The 22,721-nt window shown below is 47.4% G+C and overlaps 1 protein-coding gene across 1 annotated transcript; it reads left to right on the top strand.

Annotated features, from left to right (window-relative positions):
• The first annotated feature begins 1,395 nt into the window (after positions 1 to 1,395).
• LOC114603545 (sulfotransferase 2B1-like) lies at positions 1,396 to 22,359 on the top strand. Its single transcript, XM_077932112.1, has 6 exons — positions 1,396 to 3,769; positions 7,705 to 7,913; positions 17,328 to 17,454; positions 18,618 to 18,712; positions 20,962 to 21,142; positions 21,852 to 22,359. The coding sequence occupies exons 1-6, from the start codon at positions 3,589 to 3,591 to the stop codon at positions 21,959 to 21,961; spliced, it is 903 nt and encodes a 300-aa protein (XP_077788238.1). The 5' UTR covers positions 1,396 to 3,588; the 3' UTR covers positions 21,962 to 22,359.
• Positions 22,360 to 22,721: the final 362 nt, after the last annotated feature.

Here is a 22,721-nt window from a genome sequence, read left to right as displayed (position 1 = left end):
GGTTCTGCCAGGGGCACAAGATCACCCAGCTACGGCTCTGCATGGGATGCCAATAATCTGTTTGCTGATGGCAGGAGCTGGGCGGCTAGATGATGGAGGAAGGTTTGGTCAGGCCCACACCTAGCTGAGAAGACGTACAGGCTAACACCAGGCCCCTGTCCCCTTGCAGAAGCAGCTGTCTTTAAAAGACTGCTTTGGGAGGTACTTTCCTTAAGGACTAGGCCCACCAGGGCTATAGATCACCTGCTTTTCACTGGTGCTGGAGAAGGGAGGGTTAAAAAGCCAGCCTGCCTGCCTGGGATGGCACAAAAGGGATGGACTGGGTGGCTCTGTGCCAGCACAGCTGTGCCCACCAGAGGACTTGCTGAAGCACCATTCCAGGTCAGAGACTGTTTGTGTTTGTGAGTGTTAAGCCAGAGAGGCAGAACAGAGATTTAGTTAGCAGGGCCGGTTCACCCATGAAGTGATGTCATGTGCCCCCCCCCCCGGGATCCATGGGGGACAGCAAATGTGGCCCCCATGGCTGCTGTGGTTGTTGCAGCTGCAGCCACTCCAGATGTTGCTGCTTTCCCACACTGGTGAGTATTGAAGTGTATATCGAATGAGAGAGGCACTACATACATCAGCAGGACAGTTTATGCAGTGGCCTTTGCAAACTATGATTGTCGGCGGCACAATTTTCTAATTCGTTTCAGGCGCCAAAATGTCTTGGGCGAGCTTGGTTGCTAGTACTCTATCCACCCTGCTGTTCCCCAGAGGCTCTTGAAAGCATCAGTGTAGAGATCCCACCAGAACAGAACAAAACAAACAACAGAAAAACACCTCTTCAAGTGGGTGGAGAAGAACATTCTCTCGATCAAATCCGAATACGTCGCTGGGGTGGAAAACAAGGAGGCAGATTGGCTCAGCTGGCAAAGCATCTCAGAGGTGGAATGCAAACTCCACCCCCCGACTTCCACCAGATAGTGGAAGACTTCAGAGAACCAGTCGTGGTTCTGTTTGTCACCCCACTGAATACTCAGATAAACAGATTTGTGTCTCGCTTCCACTCACAAGAAGTGCAGGGAATGAACATGGGAACAACCGATTGGCTACCGGGGATGCTATATGGTCCCCACCTCACATTCAGCCTTCTGGCAAGGACATTACATTACATTACATTACATTACATTACATTACATTACATTACATTACATTACAAATAAAATAAAATAAAATAAAATAAAATAAAATAAAATAAAATAAAATAAAATAAAATAAAATAAAATAAAATAATAAAATAAAATAAAATAAAATAAAATAAAATAAAATAATAAAATAAAATAAAATAAAATAAAATAAAATAAAATAAAATAAAATAAAAGACTCTTCCCTCTCACTGGTCTGCAATGTCACACGACAAAAAGTCCTTGCTGGGCTTACCTGCAAAGCACAGGCTGCAGTGGAGCAATTTCAGTAAAAAGGTGACTTTTTTAGTTAAGGAAGATGTGACAAGTCTCTTACTGCTGATGTGCTACCATGCACAGCAGCTATAGTGTGGCAAATAAGTTTGTGCAACAAAGGGAGAAGCTTTCCTCCCTAGCTTGGTTGGGGAAAAGTGAGGATTAAAGGGTTGTTTTGGAGGTTGTAAAAGGTTAAAGTTCCCCAAGAGCCCAGTCCTTTAGGGTAGTGGCCTGATGAAATGGAGGGAGAAAGAAGAAAGGGACACCTAGGGTGGGAGTCTGGGAAACTGTCACCGAGAAGCACTCCAAGATAAAGAAAATATAGAAAAATAAGTTGCAGCCAAACAAATCCAATTCAATCCAAAGTAAAAGCAAGGAAATCCAGAAAGGAAAAAAATAAGAGAGCTTCAGCACATGAGGACCGACCTTTCCAGCTGGTAGGCAGTCAGTCTTGGATGTGGTGAATCCTTTCATGGGGTAATGTTGTGGGACTTCAATATCAATGCCAAGGCTTCCTCAAATGGACCAGCTGGGGACTTCATGGCCTCCATGACAACCATGGTGTTGTCTCAGTACTTCTGTGGTCTAATCAGAACTCCTCCTCATGCAAAAAGCTGGTTCTGGGTCATGAGCAGGTGTCTGGGAGGGATGAAACTCCTCTACCCACCCTCTCTGTCTGAAATTTGCAAAAGCAAAATATTGCGTAAAGCAGGTTATTAAAGTACCATGCTGTTTGATCCCAACAGATTTATCCAAAGTCTCCTTGATCAGCTACATCATGCATTGATAGCTCCCATTAGCAGCAGGGAGGGGTAAGAAATCAAATCCTTTTCTGATTTAAAGGTGAGCCTACAAAATTCACACTTTTCACAAATGGGCACTTTCCTGAATTTTGCAATGCAGTTCTGCAAACAATTAATGTAGACAAAAATGCCTTCACTAGGGTAAAGAGTGCATCTTGTGAGTCTTGTAGAACCTGCCTAGCAGTCAGGCCTCTTCCCCCTCACCTGGGAGGGTGGGGCCCTGACTGACCAAAGCTAGAAAAGCTCTTCAGCACCTTGAATACCATCTTGTCTGTGGGTCCTGACTGACTGACTGACTGTAGCTTTGGAAGCTGAGCTGGCTGAGTAGACCTTTGGGTTGGGGTATGCTGGTTTCTGTGTTGTTATCATGGCCCCAGCTATCTAAAGTTTTTAACCGCTTTAATTAATTTTAATTGTTTTAACTGGGTTTTAACTTGCATGCATTTAAGTACAGGTAGAATTCTATGGTACGCAGTGGCGGTGGATCTTTGGGGTCCATAAGGGTGGGAGATTGTGGGTGCCCCAAAGAACCAAACGTGTGCCCTCTAGTGTACAAAAGCCCCGTTTTTTTTGAACTTCTTATTTGGAAGTCCTGATGCAGATTCTAAGCCTGCTGTGTTGTAGCCAGACACAAAGTTAATGCATGTCTTTGCTGTCTTCTAAATTCTAATTCCAATGCCACAGTGTGCGAGTAGGTTCATAAGCAGTTATGCATGTGTGTGTATGGAGCGGTGTGTGCCTTGCTTTAGGCAGGTGTGACTGACTATGGTACTGCATTCTCTTCTTTGTTTAAAGCGATTTCCCTTCAATTGATGCATAGTAATCTAAGGCAGGCACGTCCAACTCCCAAGAGACTGCTATCTACTTCCACCATAAAAAAAACCTGGCAGTGATCTACCCATTGAATTGATGAAAGTTGGAGGAAGACCCAAAGCTGTTGATGAGCTTTTTTGGGGAGCCAATGTTGAACATTTTGTGGGGAGCCGAACTTGCTGAGCTTCTTTGGGGGAGCCAAAAATTGATCAACCAGTAGATCGCAATTGACCAGTTGGACATGCCTGATCTAGAAGATGTGAATGGGGCCTATTTCCTAATGGAGGTGATGGAGATTTGAGTTAATTGTGCATCTAATTTGTGCCCATGATCTTATTGAGATTTGAAAGGCTAATATGATATGCATTCAGAACTGAGTTCCTTGGATTTTCCCCCCACCCAGCCTGGTGGCACCACTTGAACATCCATTCTTGACCCATTGCCACCTCCTGAACAATTCCCTTCCTCCTGCTTCCCAGCTTTCCCCAGAGTTGGGCTCTAAAACAGTCGCTACCTGAAAATTACTAAGGATGTGGCATTATAACTTTCTTTCTCTCATCTTCAGTTTTTCAGTGTCATCGATGGCTTTTTTCAAATACAAGGAAATCCTTTTTACTCCACTGATCCACTCAGTGGAAACACTCAGCTATGTAGAAAACGAATTCCAACTGCTGGATGATGATACTGTGGTCGTAACTTACCCAAAGTCAGGTCAGTTGTGCGATTAAGTAAATAGATAGACTCTGGATTTAGTTGGCTTAGTGAGTGTAATGGTTCTAGGGGTTGCTCGTGCGTAAGTTGCCGCCACTCCTGGCTAGGTTACCTGGTTGAACCCTTTCTGTCTGGACAGCCTTTCATTTCGTGGCTGTCTCAGTCGCTGGCAGAATCCGTCAGTGGGCGTTTCTTGAACTTCTTCCAGCAAAGAAGTTCTTTGACGCCAAGTCTCCTCCTACTCTCCCTGCGCGGAAGTCTTCTGCGCAGGGAGGGTGTGGGCAGCGGAGGACCCGTGCTCTCCCCGCTGGTCTCCGGTGAAGAGTCCTGGAGCCTCCTCTCCGATTCCCCCATCTGCCCCCCTTCTCCACTGGTGTTATGCTGATTTCCTTCCCCAGCAGATGGGCTGCCTCTCTCCCTACTGGGACCCTCTCCGGCATCCCTCTGGAGACTTCCCTCTGCCTCTAGCTCCGATGGCAGTTCCCTGACAGTGAGGTACCACTTTGGATGATAATATTTATTACGTCACTAACTTTAAATATGAAGCTCACAAAGAATATCCCCTCCCCACACTCTTTCGATACTTTACAACTGTGATGCTCCATGAATGTCAGGACAAAGAAAAGTTATCTCAGATTAAGAAAAGAACAGGGGTGGGGGTGGGGAATAATAAAAATACAGAACTATACATGACATATTTGTGCCTGGAAATTTCACTGCAAAAGATAATTGAACTTGAGCTTCAAAGAGAGAAATTTTCTACCCAGATTTATCACTGCAGTGAGATTCATCCACACATTAAACCCAGAGAGATATGTAGGTAGATCCCTCTTCACTCTAGATTAAGGTTACCAGATTTGAATCCGGGGACACTTTTAAAATTCAGTGGATTTTCTATGGGGACTGATTTGTAAATCCGGGGACTGTCCCTGGGAAACAGGGACGTCTGGTAACCTTACTCTAGATGTCAAACTTTCAGTTCTGAGGGTTTCCCCCCACTCTGTGTAGGCATCTACATGCCATGGAATGCAACTCTAAGCAACTAAACAAAATATGAAGGAGCATCTTCATCCCCATCCCTGGACATTGAGGTCCAGCTCCAAGGGCCTTCTGATGGTTCCCGCACTGCAAGAAGCGAAGTTACAGGGAACTAGGCAGAGGGCCTTCTTGGCAGTGGCACCCACTCTGTGGAACACCCATCAGATGTCAAGGAGATAAATAACTACACAACTTTTAGAAGACATCTCAAGGTAGCCCTGTATCAGAAGGTTTTTAATGCTTGTTTTCATGATATTTTTAGATAAAGCTGCCCAGAGTGGTTGGGGAAACTCAGCCAGATGGGTGGAGTATAAATAATAAAATGATGATAATAATAATAATAATAATAATAATAATAATAATAATAATAATAATAATTTTTTATTTATACCCCGCCCTCCCCAGCCAAGGCCGGGCTCAGAACGGCTTACAAGCAATAATAAAAACAAGAAGAATGATTACAACTTAAAAACAAAAATAAAATACAACATTAAAATAATGGAACATTAAAATATTAAAATGTAGCCTCATTGCAGGAGGAGAAGGAAAAGAAAAAAGAAAGAGAGGGAGGGAGGGAATCAAATTGGCTCCAAGCCAAAGGCCAGGCGGAACAACTCTGTCTTACAGGCCCTGCGGAAAGAAATCAGATCCTGCAGGGCCCTGGTCTCATGAGGCAGAGCGTTCCACCAGGCCGGAGCCAGAGTTGAAAAGGCCCTGGCTTTGGTTGAAGCCAATCTAACTTCCTTAGGGCCTTGGACCACTAGGGTGTTGTTATTTATGGACCTTGAGGCTCTCCGTGGGGCATACCAGGAGAGGCGGTCCCGTAGGTACGAGGGTCCTAGGCCGTGAAGGGCTTTAAAGGTCAAAAGCAGCACCTTAAATCTGACCCTGTACTCCACCGGGAGCCAGTGCAGCTTGAAAAGCACTGGGTGAATATGCTCCCATGGCAGAGACCCCGTGAGGAGCCTCGCTGCAGCATTCTGTACCCGCTGGAGTTTCTGGGACAGCTTCAAGGGCAGCCCCGCGTAGAGCGAATTACAGTAGTCAAGCCTGGAGATGACCGTCACATGGATCACTGTGGCCAGGTCAGGACAGGAAAGGTAAGGGACCAACTGCTTGATGCGGCGAAGGTGGAAAAATGTCGCCTTGGCTGTTGCTGTAACTTGCGCCTCCATGGAAAGGGAGGCGTCAAGGATTACACCCAAACTCTTAACGGAAGGCAATGGCACTAATTGGGCCCCCGCAAGAGAAGGGAGTTGGTCCCTCATCCCCATGCCATCCCGACCCAGCCATAGGACCTCTGTCTTCGAAGGATTTAGTTTCAATCGGCTCCCACGAAACCATCCAGCCACAGCTTCCAAGCATCTGGTCAGTGTGTTCGGGGCTGAGTCGGTGTGGCCATCCATCAGCAGGTAGAGCTGAGTGTCATCAGCATATTGGTGACAGCCCAGCCCAAAGCTCCGGATAATCTGGGCAAGGGGGCGCATAAAGATGTTAAAAAGCATCGGGGAGAGAATTGCGCCCTGTGGCACTCCACACACCAAGGAGTGGCGCGACGACATTTCTCTCCCTAGTGCCACCCTCTGTCCCCGACCAGAGATAAAAGAGCACAACCAGTTACGGGCTATGCCCTGTATCCCCACGTCTGCGAGGCGGTGGTCCAGAAGATCATGATCGACCATGTCAAAAAGGCTGCTGACAAATCTAAAAGGTTCAGCAGTCCTGACCCGCCTCGATCCAGTTGTCTACAGATATCATCTGTTAGGGCAACCAGAGCCGTCTCCGTCCCAAAACCAGGACGGAAACCGGACTGAAATGGATCTAATGCTGATGTTTCCTCCAGAAACCTACCAAGCTGTTCAGCAACCGCTCTCTCAATTACCTTACCCAGGTATGGAAGATTTGAAACTGGGCGGTAATTGGATAAGTCTAAGGGATCTAATGAAGTTTTCTTTAAGAGTGGACACACCACTGCTTCCTTCAGTTCCCCTGGGAATGTCCCCGTGTCAAGGGACAAATTGATAATTTCAACCAGGGGGGTCCGCGCAACATCTGGACACTCCCTAATCAGCCAAGACGGGCACGGATCAAGGAGGCAGGTGATGATGATGATGATGTGTGCGCACTTGTGCAAAAAGGGCAGGTGTGTTGCAGCAGCTCATGCTTTGTACTCAAAAATCGCAGACAGTTTTTCTTTAAAACAGCCCTGATTCCTAGGTAGCTGCCTACGAAAATCTAGGTCACCATGACAAACTTGCATTCTTGGGATACCTTAACAATGAAGGCAGAAGAGATCTATGTCAAAGGGAACTGTTCAAACTTATTTAATAGAAATATACTTGTTTAAATTGTCCAAAATTATTTGTGGGTTTTTCAGAAAACATCAATAGTCCCATTGACAATGGTCAATAGTCTGGAAACGGACCACAGCCTACCTTGTGCCCACCCCTCTTTCTCACAGTTATCTGGGCAATTTAAGTCAGCACCCGCCTTCCAGAACATCACCCACCTTCTCTTTGCGCAGTCGTTCTTAGGACAAAATTGTTTAGACTCCTGGCTGGAAACCAAAGGAGGGGAGAAGGCTCTTGTGCTCATGTTTTGCTCCCTGGTTTCCCACTTGCATCTGGGAGAAACAGGACGCCAGACTCAATGGGCCACTGGTTGGATCCAGCAGGCTACTCTTCTGTTCTCATTTGCACCACACTCAGCAAAATAATATCATCAACTTCAGCATGTTATACCATTCCTGAATTTTGGGAATCTTGTCGCACAGGAAGGAGCTAAGTAGCTAGCTGTGGACAAAGATCCATTCCATTTCTTGTGATCATCTAATTTATTTCACAAGGGCCAGACATTAATGCACAGAAGAAGATTGTGACTGGTGGACTTCCTCCTAGGTACCCATTGGATGGCGGAGATCTTGAGCTTAATACAGAGTCATGGGGACCCTTCATGGGTTCAGAAGGTACCACTGTGGGAAAGGGCGCCCTGGATTGAGATGGATGATCATTTGCAGATTGCCTTGAAAAATCCTTCCCCCAGGATCCTGAATACTCACCTGCCATTCCAGCTTTTCCCCAAGTCCTTCCTCCACTCCAAAGCCAAGGTAAGAGAGCAACAATGGACACATCAAGCTTGTCTTTGGCTTCTGTCTTTCTGACACATAGATGTGAGGGATTCTGGAACACTTGACACAGCCTATTTACAGGAGGATGCCATATTTTGTACTAGAGCACAGAGAGAGCTATTGGAAAGCTCCTTAGCAGTTGCCTGATTGTGGGAGAACTTGAATTGGTCATGGCCCACATGCATGGTCAGCCCAGGTCCTCACTGCAGGCTTCTCCTGTTTCCATGTCAGGCTTTATTATGTGATGCTTTATGGATTATATATTTCACAAATTAAAAGTATTTAAAGGGCAAATCTTGAATGACCATTTTTTTCAAAATGGCATGATTTTATTTATTTCTATTAAAAAAATATTTTTATTAAAGATTTTCTTGGTTTACAAAAGTACATACATTGTTTCTTTTTCAGGTTCTATAGTCTTTCTTACAAATCAGTTACAGATATTAGTGTTGAGTACTGTATAAGGTACTTCATGGATCACTGCCTTCATGGATCACTGCCTTGCCGTGGCGAAGGGGCTTGAATTACTCAGAGAAGCTATGAGCTATGCCGTGCAGGGCCACCCAAGATGGACAGGTCATAGTGGAGAGTTTTGACCAAACGTGATCCACCTGGAGCAGGAACTGGCAAGCCACTCCAGTATCCCTGCCAAGAAAACTCCATGGACAAAGATAACAGGCATATAAAAGTTATGACGCTGGAAGATGAGCCCCTCAGGTCGGAAGGTGTCCAACATGCTACTGGGGAAGAGCGGAGGACAAGTACAAGTAGATCCAGAGCTGATGAAGCGGCTGGGCCAAAGCCGAAAGGACGCTCAGTTGCGGATATGCATGGAAGCGAAAGGAAAGTCCAATGCTGTAAAGAAAAATATTGCATAGGAACCTGGAATGTAAGAACCATGAACCTGGGTAAGTTGGATGTGGTCAAAAATGAGATGGCAAGAATAAATATTGACATCTTGGGCATCAGTGAACTAAAATGGATGGGAATGGGCGAATTCAGTTTGGATGACTATCATATCTACTACTGTGGACAAGAAACCCATAAAAGAAATGGAGTGGCCCTCATAGTCAACAAAAGAGTGGTGAAAGCTGTACTGGGATGCAATCTCAAAAATGATAGAATGATCTCGATACGAATCCAAGGCAGACCTTTTAACATCACAGTAATCCAAGTTTATGCACCAAATACTGGTGCTGAAGAAACTGAAATTGACCAATTCTATGAAGACTTACAAGACCTTATAGAAATGACACCAAAGAAGGATGTTCTGCTCATTATAGGGGATTGGAATGCTAAAGTAGGGAATCAAGAGATAAAAGGAACAACCGGCAAGTTTGGCCTTGGAGTTCAAAACGAAGCAGGGCAAAGGCTAATAGAGTTCTGTCAAGAGAACAAGCTGGTCATCACAAACACGCTTTTCCAACAACACAAGAGACGACTCTACACATGGACATCACCAGATGGGCAGCATCGAAATCAGATTGATTATATTCTCTGCAGCCAAAGATGGAGAAGCTCTATACAGTCAGCAAAAACAAGACCTGGAGCTGACTGTGGCTCAGATCATCAGCTTCTTATAGCAAAATTCAAGCTTAAACTGAAGAAAGTAGGAAAAACCACTGGGCCGGTAAGATACAATCTAAGTCAAATCCCTTATGAATACACAGTGGAAGTGAGGAACAGGTTTAAGGATTTAGATTTGGTGGACAGAGTGCCTGAAGAACTATGGATGGAGGCTCGTAACATTATACAAGAGGCAGCAACTAAAACCATCCCAATGAAAAGGAAATGCAAGAAAGCAAAGTGGCTGTCCAACGAGGCCTTACAAATAGCGGGGGAGAGAAGGCAAGCAAAATGCGAGGGAGATAGTGAAAGATACAGGAAATTGAATGCAGACTTCCAAAAAATAGCAAGGAGAGACAAGAAGGCCTTCTTAAACGAGCAATGCAAAGAAATAGAGGAAAACTGTTATGTAGTGTAGTTTTCACCCTGGGCCAACAGGGGGATACTGTATATAGTTTTCACTCAGGTCTGTAGATAGTTTTCACTCAGGTCCGCGGCAGTTATTTTAGGCGGGAACTCTGGGCTGTTGTGGTTACAATGTGACAGCCGGCTGCCTATAAATACAGGCCGGCTGAGCTGTTCACTGTCAGTTCTATTCCAGCTTACCAGAATAAAGAGCTACTTGAAGAAATCGCTGTGCCGGCTGCTATGTCAACCCACGACTTAACCCTGGCGACGAGGATGGGATGGATGGACATCAGAGCACAGCCAGATGCGGCCAGCCTCTGAACTGAGCTGAATCACTGAGCTGAATCACAGAGCGAAATCACTGAGCGAAATCACTGGGCAGAACCAGTTCAGAGCTGACTGTTCTGGCTAGAGCACTGTGTTCCATCCATCGCCCTTCACGCCGGCATCGGAATCATGGCTTCACTTGTGCCTCTACCGCCGTTTGCGCCAGCCTCTGAATCATGGGACTCCTACCTCGCTCGGTTCGACTGCTACCTCCAAGCCAACGAACTGACAGCAGTATCACAGGATCGGAAGCGGGGCCTATTCCTCAGCCTCTGTGGGCCTGAGGTGTTTGAGACGGCCCGAGCGTTGGTTGCGCCTGAAGCAGTCCAGGCATCACCATGGGACACGATCCAAGAGAAGCTCCGCAACCACTACGCACCAAAGCCGTCCAAGATTGCTGCCCGCCATGCGTTCTACCACAGGAACCAGGCAGAGGGGGAGTCAATCAACAACTACACCACCGCCCTGCGACAGGCTGCAATGCACTGTGAGTTCCGAGACTTAGACGATGCCCTGATGGATCGAATCGTCTGCGGGGTCCGGGACATCCATCTGCAACGGCGTCTCCTAGCCAAGCCAGACCTCACGCTACAGAAAGCCATTGAGGAGGCTGTGGCCTCAGAAGCTGCTGAACGCTCCGCTCAGGAGATCCGCAAGTCCAGCAGCCTGCGTCTTGCTAGGGAGCCCGTTCCGGTGCATCATGAAGAGGCCAGCAGTGAGGAGGCATCCTCCAGTGAAGACGATGATGTGCACCAGACAAAGCGGGAGCGCAGGAAGTTCCAACAGAAGTCCAAGGGCCAACCGGAATGTGCTGGCTGCGGAGGCAACCATTCCCGTGCCAAGTGTCGATTCAGAGACGCCATCTGTAGGAGGTGTTCCAGAAGGGGCCACATCGCTAAGGTCTGCCGATCGGCTCCGTCTGACACCCCCCCTTCATCGACTCGCAAGTCCAAGTCTTCACTCCAGTCTGCCAAGGAAAGTTGTTTCGCTCTCACCAACTGCCGCTGCCCGTCTGGAACCACGATTGGCCAAACCGACTCGCCTACGAGACGCAAGCTGAACGTCACGGTGCTCATTGAAGGAGCTCCATGTGACATGGAGATCGACACCGGGTCTGCCCTGTCCATCGTGTCATGGAGCACCATCAAAAGACTGGTACCCAGAGTGTCCAAAAGGCAACTCGACTCTCACCGCGTACACCTGAGAGACTACCAGGGAAACGACGTTCCCGTGGTAGGCGTTGGCCGGTTCCGGATCGCCTTCAAGGATTTTTCGGGCCTGCTCCGGTTGGTGGTGGTCGAAGGTCAGCGGCCAAGCCTCCTAGGGCTAGACTGGTTTGATGCCCTCGGCCTGGAAGTCACCGGCATCAACTGCATCTCTAACGCAGAGACTGAGGGTCTGGTCAAAGACTTTGCCGAGGTTTTTGACGGCACCTTGGGCCAATATACAGGTACGCCCATCTCCTTTAGCCTGGATCCACAAGTCGCCCCCATCAAGCTAAAGCCACGCCGGGTTCCCTTTGCTCTCAAGGCTAAGGTGGACGAACAACTGGACAAACTGATCGCCCAAGGAGTTTTGGAGCCGGTTGACCACGCAAAGTGGGAAACCCCCATCGTCACGCCTGTCAAGCCAGATGGGTCGGTGAGAATCTGCGCTGACTACAAGTGCACGATCAACAAGGCACTTCAGCAGCACGCTTATCCGGTTCCTGTTGTCCAACACCTGCTGCATTCCCTGGGTGAGGGTAAGGTCTTCGCTAAGCTGGACCTTGCCCAAGCCTATCAACAACTGCCAGTCGATGATGCCACTGCTGAAGCCCAGACGATCGTCACCCACCGGGGGGCATTCCGTTGCCGCCGGTTGCAGTTCGGGGTGAGTGTGGCTCCTGGCATCTTCCAAGGCCTTATGGAGCGTCTCCTGCAAGGGCTTCCGGGCGTGGTACCATATTTTGATGACGTCTTGGTGTCTGCAGACTCACACCAGCAGCTGTTCGAGCGCCTCCGTGCCGTGCTGACCAGGTTCCAGGAGGCCGGGCTCAAGGTAAAAAGGGAGAAGTGCCAGATCGCCGTTCCACAGGTAGAGTTCCTGGGCTATCTTATCGATGCCTCCGGTCTTCATCCAACCACATCCAAGATCCGCGCTATCCAGCAGGCCCCCACTCCAAAGAACAAAACGGAGTTGCAGGCGTTCCTGGGGCTGCTGAACTTTTATAACATGTTCCTGCCCCACAAAGCCACAGTGGCTGAGCCTCTTCACCGACTCCTTAGCACTAAGACGCCTTGGGCCTGGGGTCATCGGGAGACGGCGGCCTTCAACGCGGTCAAGGCTCTCCTTTCTTCGGACAGTGTGCTGGTACAGTACAGTGAATCCAGGCCGCTGGTCCTTGCCTGCGACGCCTCACCTTTTGGCATCGGGGCTGTCCTTAGTCACCGTTTTCCAGATGGAAGAGAAGCACCGCTCGCCTACTTTTCCAGGACACTATCTCCGACGGAACGGAATTACAGCCAGCTCGACAAGGAGGCATTGGCACTTGTGGCTGGAGTGAAGAGGTTTCATGAATACCTCTATGGCAGGACTTTTGACCTCATCACTGACCACAAGCCACTCCTGGGCCTCCTCGCCGGTGATCGTCCAACTCCACCGGTCCTCTCACCACGCATGCTGCGATGGACTGTTTTCCTGGCTGCCTACCACTACCGGCTCATCCACCGCCCGGGGAAATCGATGGGCCATGCCGACGCCCTCAGCCGTTGCCCTCTTCCAGCATTTGTGGAAGACCCGGCTCCAGCTTCATCGCTCCTTCTGATTGAGGATCTTCCGGCAGCGCCTGTGTCGGCTGCCACTGTGGCCTCCGCATCTGCCCAGGATCGCACCATCAGCCGGGTGCTCAACTGGGTGTGGAGGGGGTGGCCACAAGGGCCCTTTGCATCAGAGTTCCAGCCCTTCGCAACCAGACAACATGAACTCTCAGCTCATCGCGGCTGTCTGCTGTGGGGAGACCGCGTCGTGATTCCCCAGGGACTCCGTCAGCGCGTCCTGGAGGCTCTGCACGTTGGCCACCCGGGAATTGTCAAAATGAAGGCGTTGGCTCGGTGTTACGTCTGGTGGCCTAATATGGACGATGCCATCACTGCCTGGGTGTCCGCCTGTCAAGCGTGCCAGGAGTCGAGGCCTGCACCACCGGCAGCTAAGGGATACACGTGGGAGACGCCAAAGACACCCTGGTCGAGGGTGCACATCGATCTGGCTGGCCCCTTTCACGGCCGGACCTTTATGGTAGTGGTGGACGCCTATTCCAAATGGCTGGAGGTCGCCCTGATGCCCTCCACCACTACCGAAGCTGTCATCCGGGTGCTGCGAGGCCTGTTTGCAACGCATGGGTGTCCTGATGTCCTTGTCTCTGACAACGGACCGCAGTTCACATCAGGCACGTTTGAGCGGTATCTTTTGGAACTGGGCATCCGCCATGCCCTAACGGCACCCTTTCATCCATCCAGCAACGGGCAAGCGGAAAGAATGGTGCGCTCGACAAAAGAGGCACTGGCGCGCCTGGACCGGGGAGACTGGCATGAGCGGGTCGCCGAATACTTGTTCGCGCAACACATCACCCCTCATGCGGCCACAGGGAGGAGTCCTGCGGAACTGCTTATGGGCCGCCGCCTCAGGTCACCGCTCGACCGGCTACACCCAGACTTTGCCGTGGCTGAACCCCCAGGCTGTGCCAACGCACCACGGTCATTTGTCCCAGGAAACCAGGTCTTTGCCCGGAACTATGTGGGGGACATCCCTTGGGTGTCAGCCACAGTAGTGGGAGTCACTGGACCTCGCTCGTACCAGGTGGCACTCGAAGACGGGCGCTTAAACTGAAGAAAGTAGGAAAAACCACTGGGCCGGTAAGATACAATCTAAGTCAAATCCCTTATGAATACACAGTGGAAGTGAGGAACAGGTTTAAGGATTTAGATTTGGTGGACAGAGTGCCTGAAGAACTATGGATGGAGGCTCGTAACATTATACAAGAGGCAGCAACTAAAACCATCCCAATGAAAAGGAAATGCAAGAAAGCAAAGTGGCTGTCCAACGAGGCCTTACAAATAGCGGGGGAGAGAAGGCAAGCAAAATGCGAGGGAGATAGTGAAAGATACAGGAAATTGAATGCAGACTTCCAAAAAATAGCAAGGAGAGACAAGAAGGCCTTCTTAAACGAGCAATGCAAAGAAATAGAGGAAAACAATAGAATGGGAAGAACCAGAGATCTGTTCAAGAAAATTGGAGATATGAAAGGAACATTTTGTACAAAGATTTCCATAATAAAAGACAAAAGTGGAAAGGACCTAACAGAAGCAGAAGACATCAAGAAGAGGTGGCAAGAATACACAGAGGAACTATACCAGAAAGAAATTGATGTCTCGTATACCCCAGGTAGTGTGGTTGCTGACCTTGAGCCAGACATCCTGGAAAGTGAAGTCAAATGGGCCTTAGAAAGCATCGCTAATAACAAGGCCAGTGGAAGTGATGATATTCCAGCTGAATTATTTAAAATTTTAAAAGATGATGCTGTTAAGGTGCTACACTCAATATGCCAGCAAATTTGGAAAACTCAGCAGTGGCCAGAAGATTGGAGAAGATCAGTCTACATCCCAATCCCAAAGAAGGGAAGTGCCAAAGAATGCTCCAACTACCGCACAATTGCACTTATTTCACACGCTAGCAAGGTTATGCTTAAAATTCTACAAGGCAGGCTTAAGCAGTATGTGGACTGAGAACTCCCAGAAGTGCAAGCTGGATTTAGAAGAGGCAGAGGAACCAGAGACCAAATTGCAAACATGCGCTGGATTATGGAGAAAGCTAGAGAGTTCCAGAAAGACATCTACTTCTGCTTCATTGACTATGCAAAAGCCTTTGACTGTGTCGACCACAGCAAACTATGGCAAGTTCTTAAAGAAATGGGAGTGCCTGATCACCTCATCTGTCTCCTGAGAAATCTCTATGTGGGACAAGAAGCTACAGTTAGAACTGGATATGGAACAACTGATTGGTTCAAAATTGGGAAAGGAGTACGACAAGGCTGTATAATGTCCCCCTGCTTATTTAACTTATATGCAGAATTCATTATGCGAAAGGCTGGGCTGGATGAATCCCAAGCCGGAATTAAGATCGCCGGAAGAAATATCAACAACCTCAGATATGCAGATGACACAACCTTGATGGCAGAAAGTGAGGAGGAATTAAAGAACCTTTTAATGAGGGTGAAAGAGGAGAGCACAAAATATGGTCTGAAGCTCAACATCAAAAAACGAAGATCATGGCCACTGGTCCCATCACCTCCTGGCAAATAGAAGGGGAAGAAATGGAGGCAGTGAGAGATTTTATTTTCTTGGGCTCCATGATCACTGCAGATGGTGACAGCAGTCATGAAATTAAAAGACGCCTGCTCCTTGGGAGAAAGGCGATGGCAAATCTAGACAACATCTTAAAAAGTAGAGACATCACCTTACCAACAAAGGTCCGTATAGTTAAAGCCATGGTTTTCCCAGTAGTGATGTATGGAAGTGAGAGCTGGACCATAAAGAAGGCTGATCGCCGAAGAATTGATGCTTTTGAATTATGGTGCTGGAGGAGACTCTTAAGAGTCCCATGGACTGCAAGAAGATCAAACGCATCCATTCTTAAGGAAATCAGACCTGAGTGCTCAGTGGAAGGACAGATCGTGAAGTTGAGGCTCCAATACTTTGGCCACCTCATGAGAAGAGAAGACTCCCTGGAAAAGACCCTGATGTTGGGAAAGATGGAGGGCACAAGGAGAAGGGGACGACAGAGGATGAGATGGTTGGATAGTGTTCTCGAAGCTACAAACATGAGCCTGACCAAACTGCGGGAGGCGGTGGAAGACAGGAGTGCCTGGCGTGCTCTGGTCCATGGGGTCACGAAGAGTCGGACACGACTAAACGACTAAACAACAACAACAACAACAACACTGTATAAGGTTGGGGAAGAAGAGGGGGAGAGGAGGGGTGGGGTGGTGAGGCTTATATTTTTTTGTATAGTGTACGTGTAAGGTTTTGTGTCAGCATCAACTGGGAAGGTTCTCTTTCTATTCATTTATTGCATTTCCTTGGTAGTGAGAGGTATGGGGGGGGTGTGTCAGGGGGGTGGTTGGTTTGTGGGTGGCTGCAGTGCGGTTTGTTTGCATTTGTGAGGGCAGGGGGAATGCTTGTTGGGTCAGGGAAACCAGAGTGATTCTTATGCTGTTGGTGGATTCTTGTTGTTATCTTGTTGGGCTGTGTATGTGATAAAGGGGAGCCACACTGGGGTGAAGGTGTCCTTTTCTATTGGTTCCTGGGTCAGTTTCAGTTTATTGGTTAGCTTTTCTAGTAAGGCAGTTACAGTTTTTAGTGACACAGTGTATTCTAGTTTTGAGGGATTTTGTTCCTGCATCTGTTTGCTAATAGTCTGGAGTCCTTCCCTCCATATTCGTAAAATGGTTGTTTTATCATTGATTTCTAGACAGTCAATTCCCCTTCTTTTTTGTTCCATGAGTTGTTGCTTTTTTGCTCCTGTTTGTTTGTAGTGTGATGAGAGAGTCATAATGTCTTGTTCTAATTTACCAATTTATGCAGGCTCCTCTGGTGACTGCTTTCATTGTGTCCCAAAGGAGGGGGGTTGTTATTTTGCCCACATCATTGTCCTTAAAGAAGTTTTGGAGAGTTTTCAAGAGACTAATCCCCCTTTTTGGAGGAGGAAAGCACTGTTTTTTGGGCTAAAATGTTAAAATGTTGAGCTTTATTTAGGGGAGCCAAAGTTCTTGAGCTTCTTTGGGGGGTGCCAGTGATCTAACGGTGATCTACCACAGACGTCCGGTGATCTACCTGTTGGACGTGCCTGGAGTAGACCATTTGAAATTAATGGTCCTATGTTAGTTATTTTCAGTGGCTCCACTCTGAGTAGATGTCACACTGGATACATTCAGTAACAGTAAATTTAATAACAATTTGTTACCCTTTCATGGGACAGTAGTCAGCTGCCACACTCTGCCTAATGTTAGGGCCGAGATGGCTGCTCTCCCTAAATGTGGCCCTGTCTCTGTTACAGATAGTCTGCACACTGCGTAACCCCAGAGATGTGATGGTTTCAGCCTACTACTTCAGGAAAGGCTATAAAGATTGCAATGATCTAGAAACTGTGGAAGAGTTCATGGAGAGTTTCCTGAGTGGGGAAGGTATGGAAGGAGGCAAATCAGCCAGTCTCCTTTGCTGTGGTCCAGCACAATGTCCACTACCAGAAAGGCTCTCTTCTTAGCTAATGGAACAGCCTTGACAGAGAAGTATAATTTGCAGTTGGATACATGGAGAAGGGAAGAAATGGGTGAAAGTCCTATTTTAGTCATTTTCTTTTTAAGCAAATTAATAAACATCCTTAACAAATGGGTAAGACTGGCACCAACATGAGAATAGAGTGAAACCTCACATTCAGTGTTGTGGATGATAACAGACATTCGCTGGTGGCAGAGACAAAAACAAACAAACCTTAACAGAGAAAGCTTCATTCAAACCTTTACTTCTCCCTTGTGTGGATAATGTCACTACACAGATCAGTCACTAGGTGGAGCTGGACATACGCCAGAGTCAATGTTTTCTGTTATTTATTTTGTTTTTGAGGGACAATGCAGTCGTTCTAAGTCCCTGACAGGCCAACTTGAATAAAGCCCACCTAGCTATTCTACGCTGCATCAACAGAAGTATAGTGCCCAGAGCAAGAGGAGTCAAAGTCCCACTCTCTTCCGCCTTGGTCAGACCACACCTGGAATACTGTGTCCAGTTCTAGGCACCACAATTTAAGAAGGATATTGACAAGATGGGATGTGTGTAAAGGAGCTTGACCAACATGATCAAGGGTCTGGAAACCAAACCTTATGAGGAGCAGTTGAGGGAGTTGGGTATGTTTAGCCTTGGAAATGGCCCTCAGCCTCCAGGAGCTGGCACCTATGCTGACTGGTGTTTCTTCTACATCTACAATGGCATTCTCTCCCTTCCCAGTGATGGGAAGGCATTCCACAGGGTGCCTGGTTCCCTGTAACTTTAGGGAAGAGCCAGTGTGGTGTAGTGGTTAAGAGTGGTAGTCTCATAATCTGCTGAACTGGGTTCGCTTCCCTGCTCCTCCACATGTAGCTGCTGGGTGACCTTGGGCTAGTCACACTTCTTTGAAGTCTCTCAGCCCCACTCACCTCACAGAGTGTTTGTTGTGGGGAAGGAAGGGAAAGGAGACTGTTAGCCGTTTTGAGACTCCTTAGGGTAGTGATAAAGTGGGATATCAAATCCAAACTCCTCTTCTTCCCTGCATAACTCTTTACATTTCACCATTGTTTCCTCTTTGCTCTTCCAGTGGCTTATGGTTCCTGGTTTGACCATGTGAAAGGCTGGGTGGAGATAAAGGAGAGAGCCAACATCTTCTTCATCACCTATGAAGAACTGCAGCAGGTACAGGTCCAAGCTTGCCTGTGTTCATGCACTACCAGGTTATGGGCCCAACTCTGACATTATTCATGCATGAAGTTGCCAATTTTTTGTTTGGAAACATTCTGGTACTATTGGCCAGACGACTCTGAGGAAGTGCAAAATTCCTTGCTACCCCTACAAGAATTATGAAGAAAATAAGAATAGGAATAAGAATAATATTGTACCCATTCAAATGGGTGGCTTGCTTCAGCCACTCTGGCCAGCACATATAAAGACATAATAAAACATTAAGCATTAAAAAGCTTCCCTATACAGGGCTGCCTTCAGATGTCTTCTAAAGTTTACATAGTTACTCATCTCCTCAATATCTGATGGGAGGGTGTTCCACAGGGTGAGGCCACTACCAAGAAGGTCCTCTGCCTGGTTCCCTGTAGTTTCACTTGCGTGCCAAGGCCCTGTGACTTGCAGTTCCCTAGTGGGTAATAAACACACGGACAAAAGTATTTAGGCTTATGGGTTCAAATAGGCCACAACTTTATTGGTTACAGATGTGAGCGGTTTGGCTTAGGCACTGGGTGACACTCAACTCCCACCCATCTGCAGGGAGTCCAGCTAAGGGCAAACCACCAATAGGGGGAGACCTATGACTTACATCAAATAGGGGCACCCCAACAGTTCCCCGTTGGGGTCGTGGCATGGCCCTAGCCCATGTCCGGGCATTGGATAGGATCCACACCCCCGGATCCCTTTAACAGGATACCCTTAATGAGGAGGAGCAGGAGGAGGCTACAACTTACCCTCTATCCAAACAAAGGCTTACCCAATGCCTAACCTCACAAAGTTGTGATGATTGCTACAAGGTAGGCAAAAACCAAATGGCTGGTGCCAATTTGCCAAGTGAAAAAAACCCCTACCCGACCCCAACAATATGGCAGATGACATTTGTCCATAGCAAGGTCATGTCATAGCAAAGCATAAAAAAGAAGCCAGGTGGGTTGGGAGATCTGGCAAAGGACGAGAGAGGAGGGCTACCTGGCTGTGCCACAGATTAAATTACCCATGGCCACACCCCCAACTGGCACTGGGCATGGCCCCACCCAACGCCGGTGACGCAGCCAGGATGGCACTAGGGGGTTGTCAGTCAATCTCTGCCCCCGCCAGATCACTGCAGTGGTCGGGATGCCTGGCTGCAAATCCGCCCACTAGAAAAGGTGAGTGGACTTCTCACAGTGAGGGAACCTCCAGAAGGCCCTTGGTGTTAGATCTCAGTGTCTAGGCTGAACAATTGGGGTGAAGGTGCTCCTTCAGGATTTAAAAGGATTTAAAGGCAAAGAGCCTCATATCATGCACAGAGTGCCCTTCCTTTCTTCTGCATTGGAGCAGGTATGTCAATAGGTTGTGTCATTTCAGGGATGTGAAAACTAAATTTTTGCAAATTTATTCAGTGAGGTGCCTTAAAAACAGGTTTTTGGGTGTGAGGATTTCAAATCTACTATTTTTGTGATTGGACAACATTTAGTTTGGTAAGACCACATAGGAATGAAGAAACACATAAATTGCTTTCAGAAAACCAAAGAATTTTATCTTCTGAAAATTTTAGGTAATACAGTGATACCTCTGGTTGCAAACGGGATCCGTTCCGGAGGTCCGGCCATATCCTGAAGTTTTTCAACTGGAGGACTGCTTCTGTGCACTCGCGCGGTATGGTTTACAGCTTCTGCGCATGCGCATGAGGCAAAAACCTGGAGATATACTTCCGGGTTTGCTGCTTACATATCCCAATGTTTACGTAACCAGAGGTACAACTGTACTTTATCATAATCATAATAAAAAAATATAATAGCAAGTAATTGGCAATCATTTTTAATGACTCATATGCAATTCTACACATATTTTGTTTACCAAGCAAAACAAAACTATATTAATTTAACCAATATATGTTTGCATTTTCAAGTCATGTTACAACTTTTTAGCAGCCCTCTTTTTTTGGGAAATGGAATGCTGAAAAATTCAACACTCCCTAGTATGACAATAAGCTGCTTTTCTGCCCTGAATGCAATGTCTCTTGCTGACTCTGATGCCTCCTGGGTGCTGTGATGGCTGAGGAGCAGCTGGAGACAGGATGGGTTCTGCACAGTGATAGCAGTGAATTCCACACCTCATGGCATCCATCTTGCCCAAATCACATACCCCTCTGTGTGCCTCTTGATCAAGGGCAAGCTCTCTACATCACATGAGGATTCACAGTCATTTGCTCTTGCTTTCTGCAGGACCTTCGAGGCAGCGTGCAGAAGATCTGTCATTTTCTTGGCAAGGAGCTGAACAGCCAACAAATTGAGTCTGTGATGGAAAACGCCTCCTTCCAGAAGATGAAGGACAACAAGATGTCCAACTTTTCTTTAATACCAGAGAGCATTTTTGACCACACAAAAGCAAAGTTCATGAGGAAAGGTAAAAACATTGGAAGCCAAGAAATAAGGCCACAATGCTGCATGCCAGGAGTGAAGAACCTTTTTCTTTTTCTGTGGATGTCTATTGCCTCACAGAAAAAGCCAATCCCCAACTAGGCCAGAAAGTGGGGACAGTTTGCCTGATATCATACGGTTCTCTCTGTGCAACATCTCACCTATGTCTAGCTTTGTTGCATGGATGCCCCAATCAAAACAAGAGATGTTCTGAGAACAAGGGTATGCCTGTAAGATTTTGAGGCTTGGATAATTCTGGGGACTGCCTGAAAATAGCTTGCAGATTCTCCAGGCCATCAAGACACAGTAGTTGCTTCAGGGTTGTTTATGCCAGAGTTGGCAGGTTCTGTGCCTTTCACATCGATTGGGAGAGCAAGCAGAAATTCAGCAGGCAGAGCAACAGACACACAGTTCTTGGAGATCTCTATGGTGCGATAAGAAAGTATGGCTGGACCCAGCTGGTCCAGGTACCCAACAGGCATACATTAGTGCTGCTGGAAAGCCAGATCAGGAGGGTGGGAATGGTTGGGGATGGGCTAGCAAACAGCAAGGGGGGCATGTGTTTACTTCCATAACATCAGCCATCTGAGGGAGCTGCCACATGTCTGAGCATGAGGAAGAAAAGTTCTAATTTGAGCTGAAGTAATTTCAGGCGAATTTCTTTGTGGTTGCCACTTGCTCTTGTGTTGTTCTAGGGATCTCTGGGGACTGGAAGAACTTCCTGACAGTGGCGCAGAGCGAACGCTTTGATGATGACTATCGGGAGAACATGCGTGGTGTGAATATGACCTTCCCATGGGACTAAAGAGTCCCAGATTGTTGCTCCTGCTAAAAACCTGTTCTCCTCCTAAGAACCACATTCTTATGTATCATATGGTTTGGCTCGTTTCTGCTACCACTGTGCTAAATAAACATACCTGATAGGAATGGTACAGTTGTTCTTTATTTTTTGGCCAAATCACAAAGTGTCTTTAGAGCTTGGAGGTCTCACTGCAGCAGCTCCAGGAGAAATGCTGAGACCAAGATGCCCCTTGAACATCGCCTTCATAGACCTGATGAAAGCCTTCAACCTCGTCAGCCAAAAAGGACTCTTCACACTGCTCAAGATAGGATGTCCACAGAAGCTTCACGAGATGATTGTGTTCTTCCATGATAACATGCCCGGCACCTTCCAGTATGACGGCACATCCTCAGATGCCTTCCCTATTTTGTTCTTTTCTTAAATGACCGAACTGCTCTTATAAAAGTTCCCCTTTGAATGTTAAAGAGCAGGGTAAAATGAATAAATTTACCCTTAATGGCCTGCACTGGCCTGGAACAAAAGAGAAGTTTTCAACAAGTGTTTAAAAGGTGGCAGAGATATCTCCTACTGAATCCCTGTTGTCAGGGTGTTCCACAGGGCAAGGCCAATGATAATGAAAGCATGGTTTCTTGTTGTCAAATGAGACACACCAACTTGGGGGACAACTGAAGATGTTCCTGCAGATGATCTCAGTGATCGGGCTGGACCATAAGGGTTCAGGTGATCCCTGACCTATCTTGGACCAGGTTGTGCAGGGCTTTGT

The sequence above is a fragment of the Podarcis muralis genome, chromosome 7, assembly GCF_964188315.1.
Source record: "Podarcis muralis chromosome 7, rPodMur119.hap1.1, whole genome shotgun sequence".
NCBI classification, from domain to species: domain Eukaryota; kingdom Metazoa; phylum Chordata; class Lepidosauria; order Squamata; family Lacertidae; genus Podarcis; species Podarcis muralis.
Note: the sequence above shows the minus strand (reverse complement) of the source record. Positions and strands in the feature narration are given on the sequence as shown.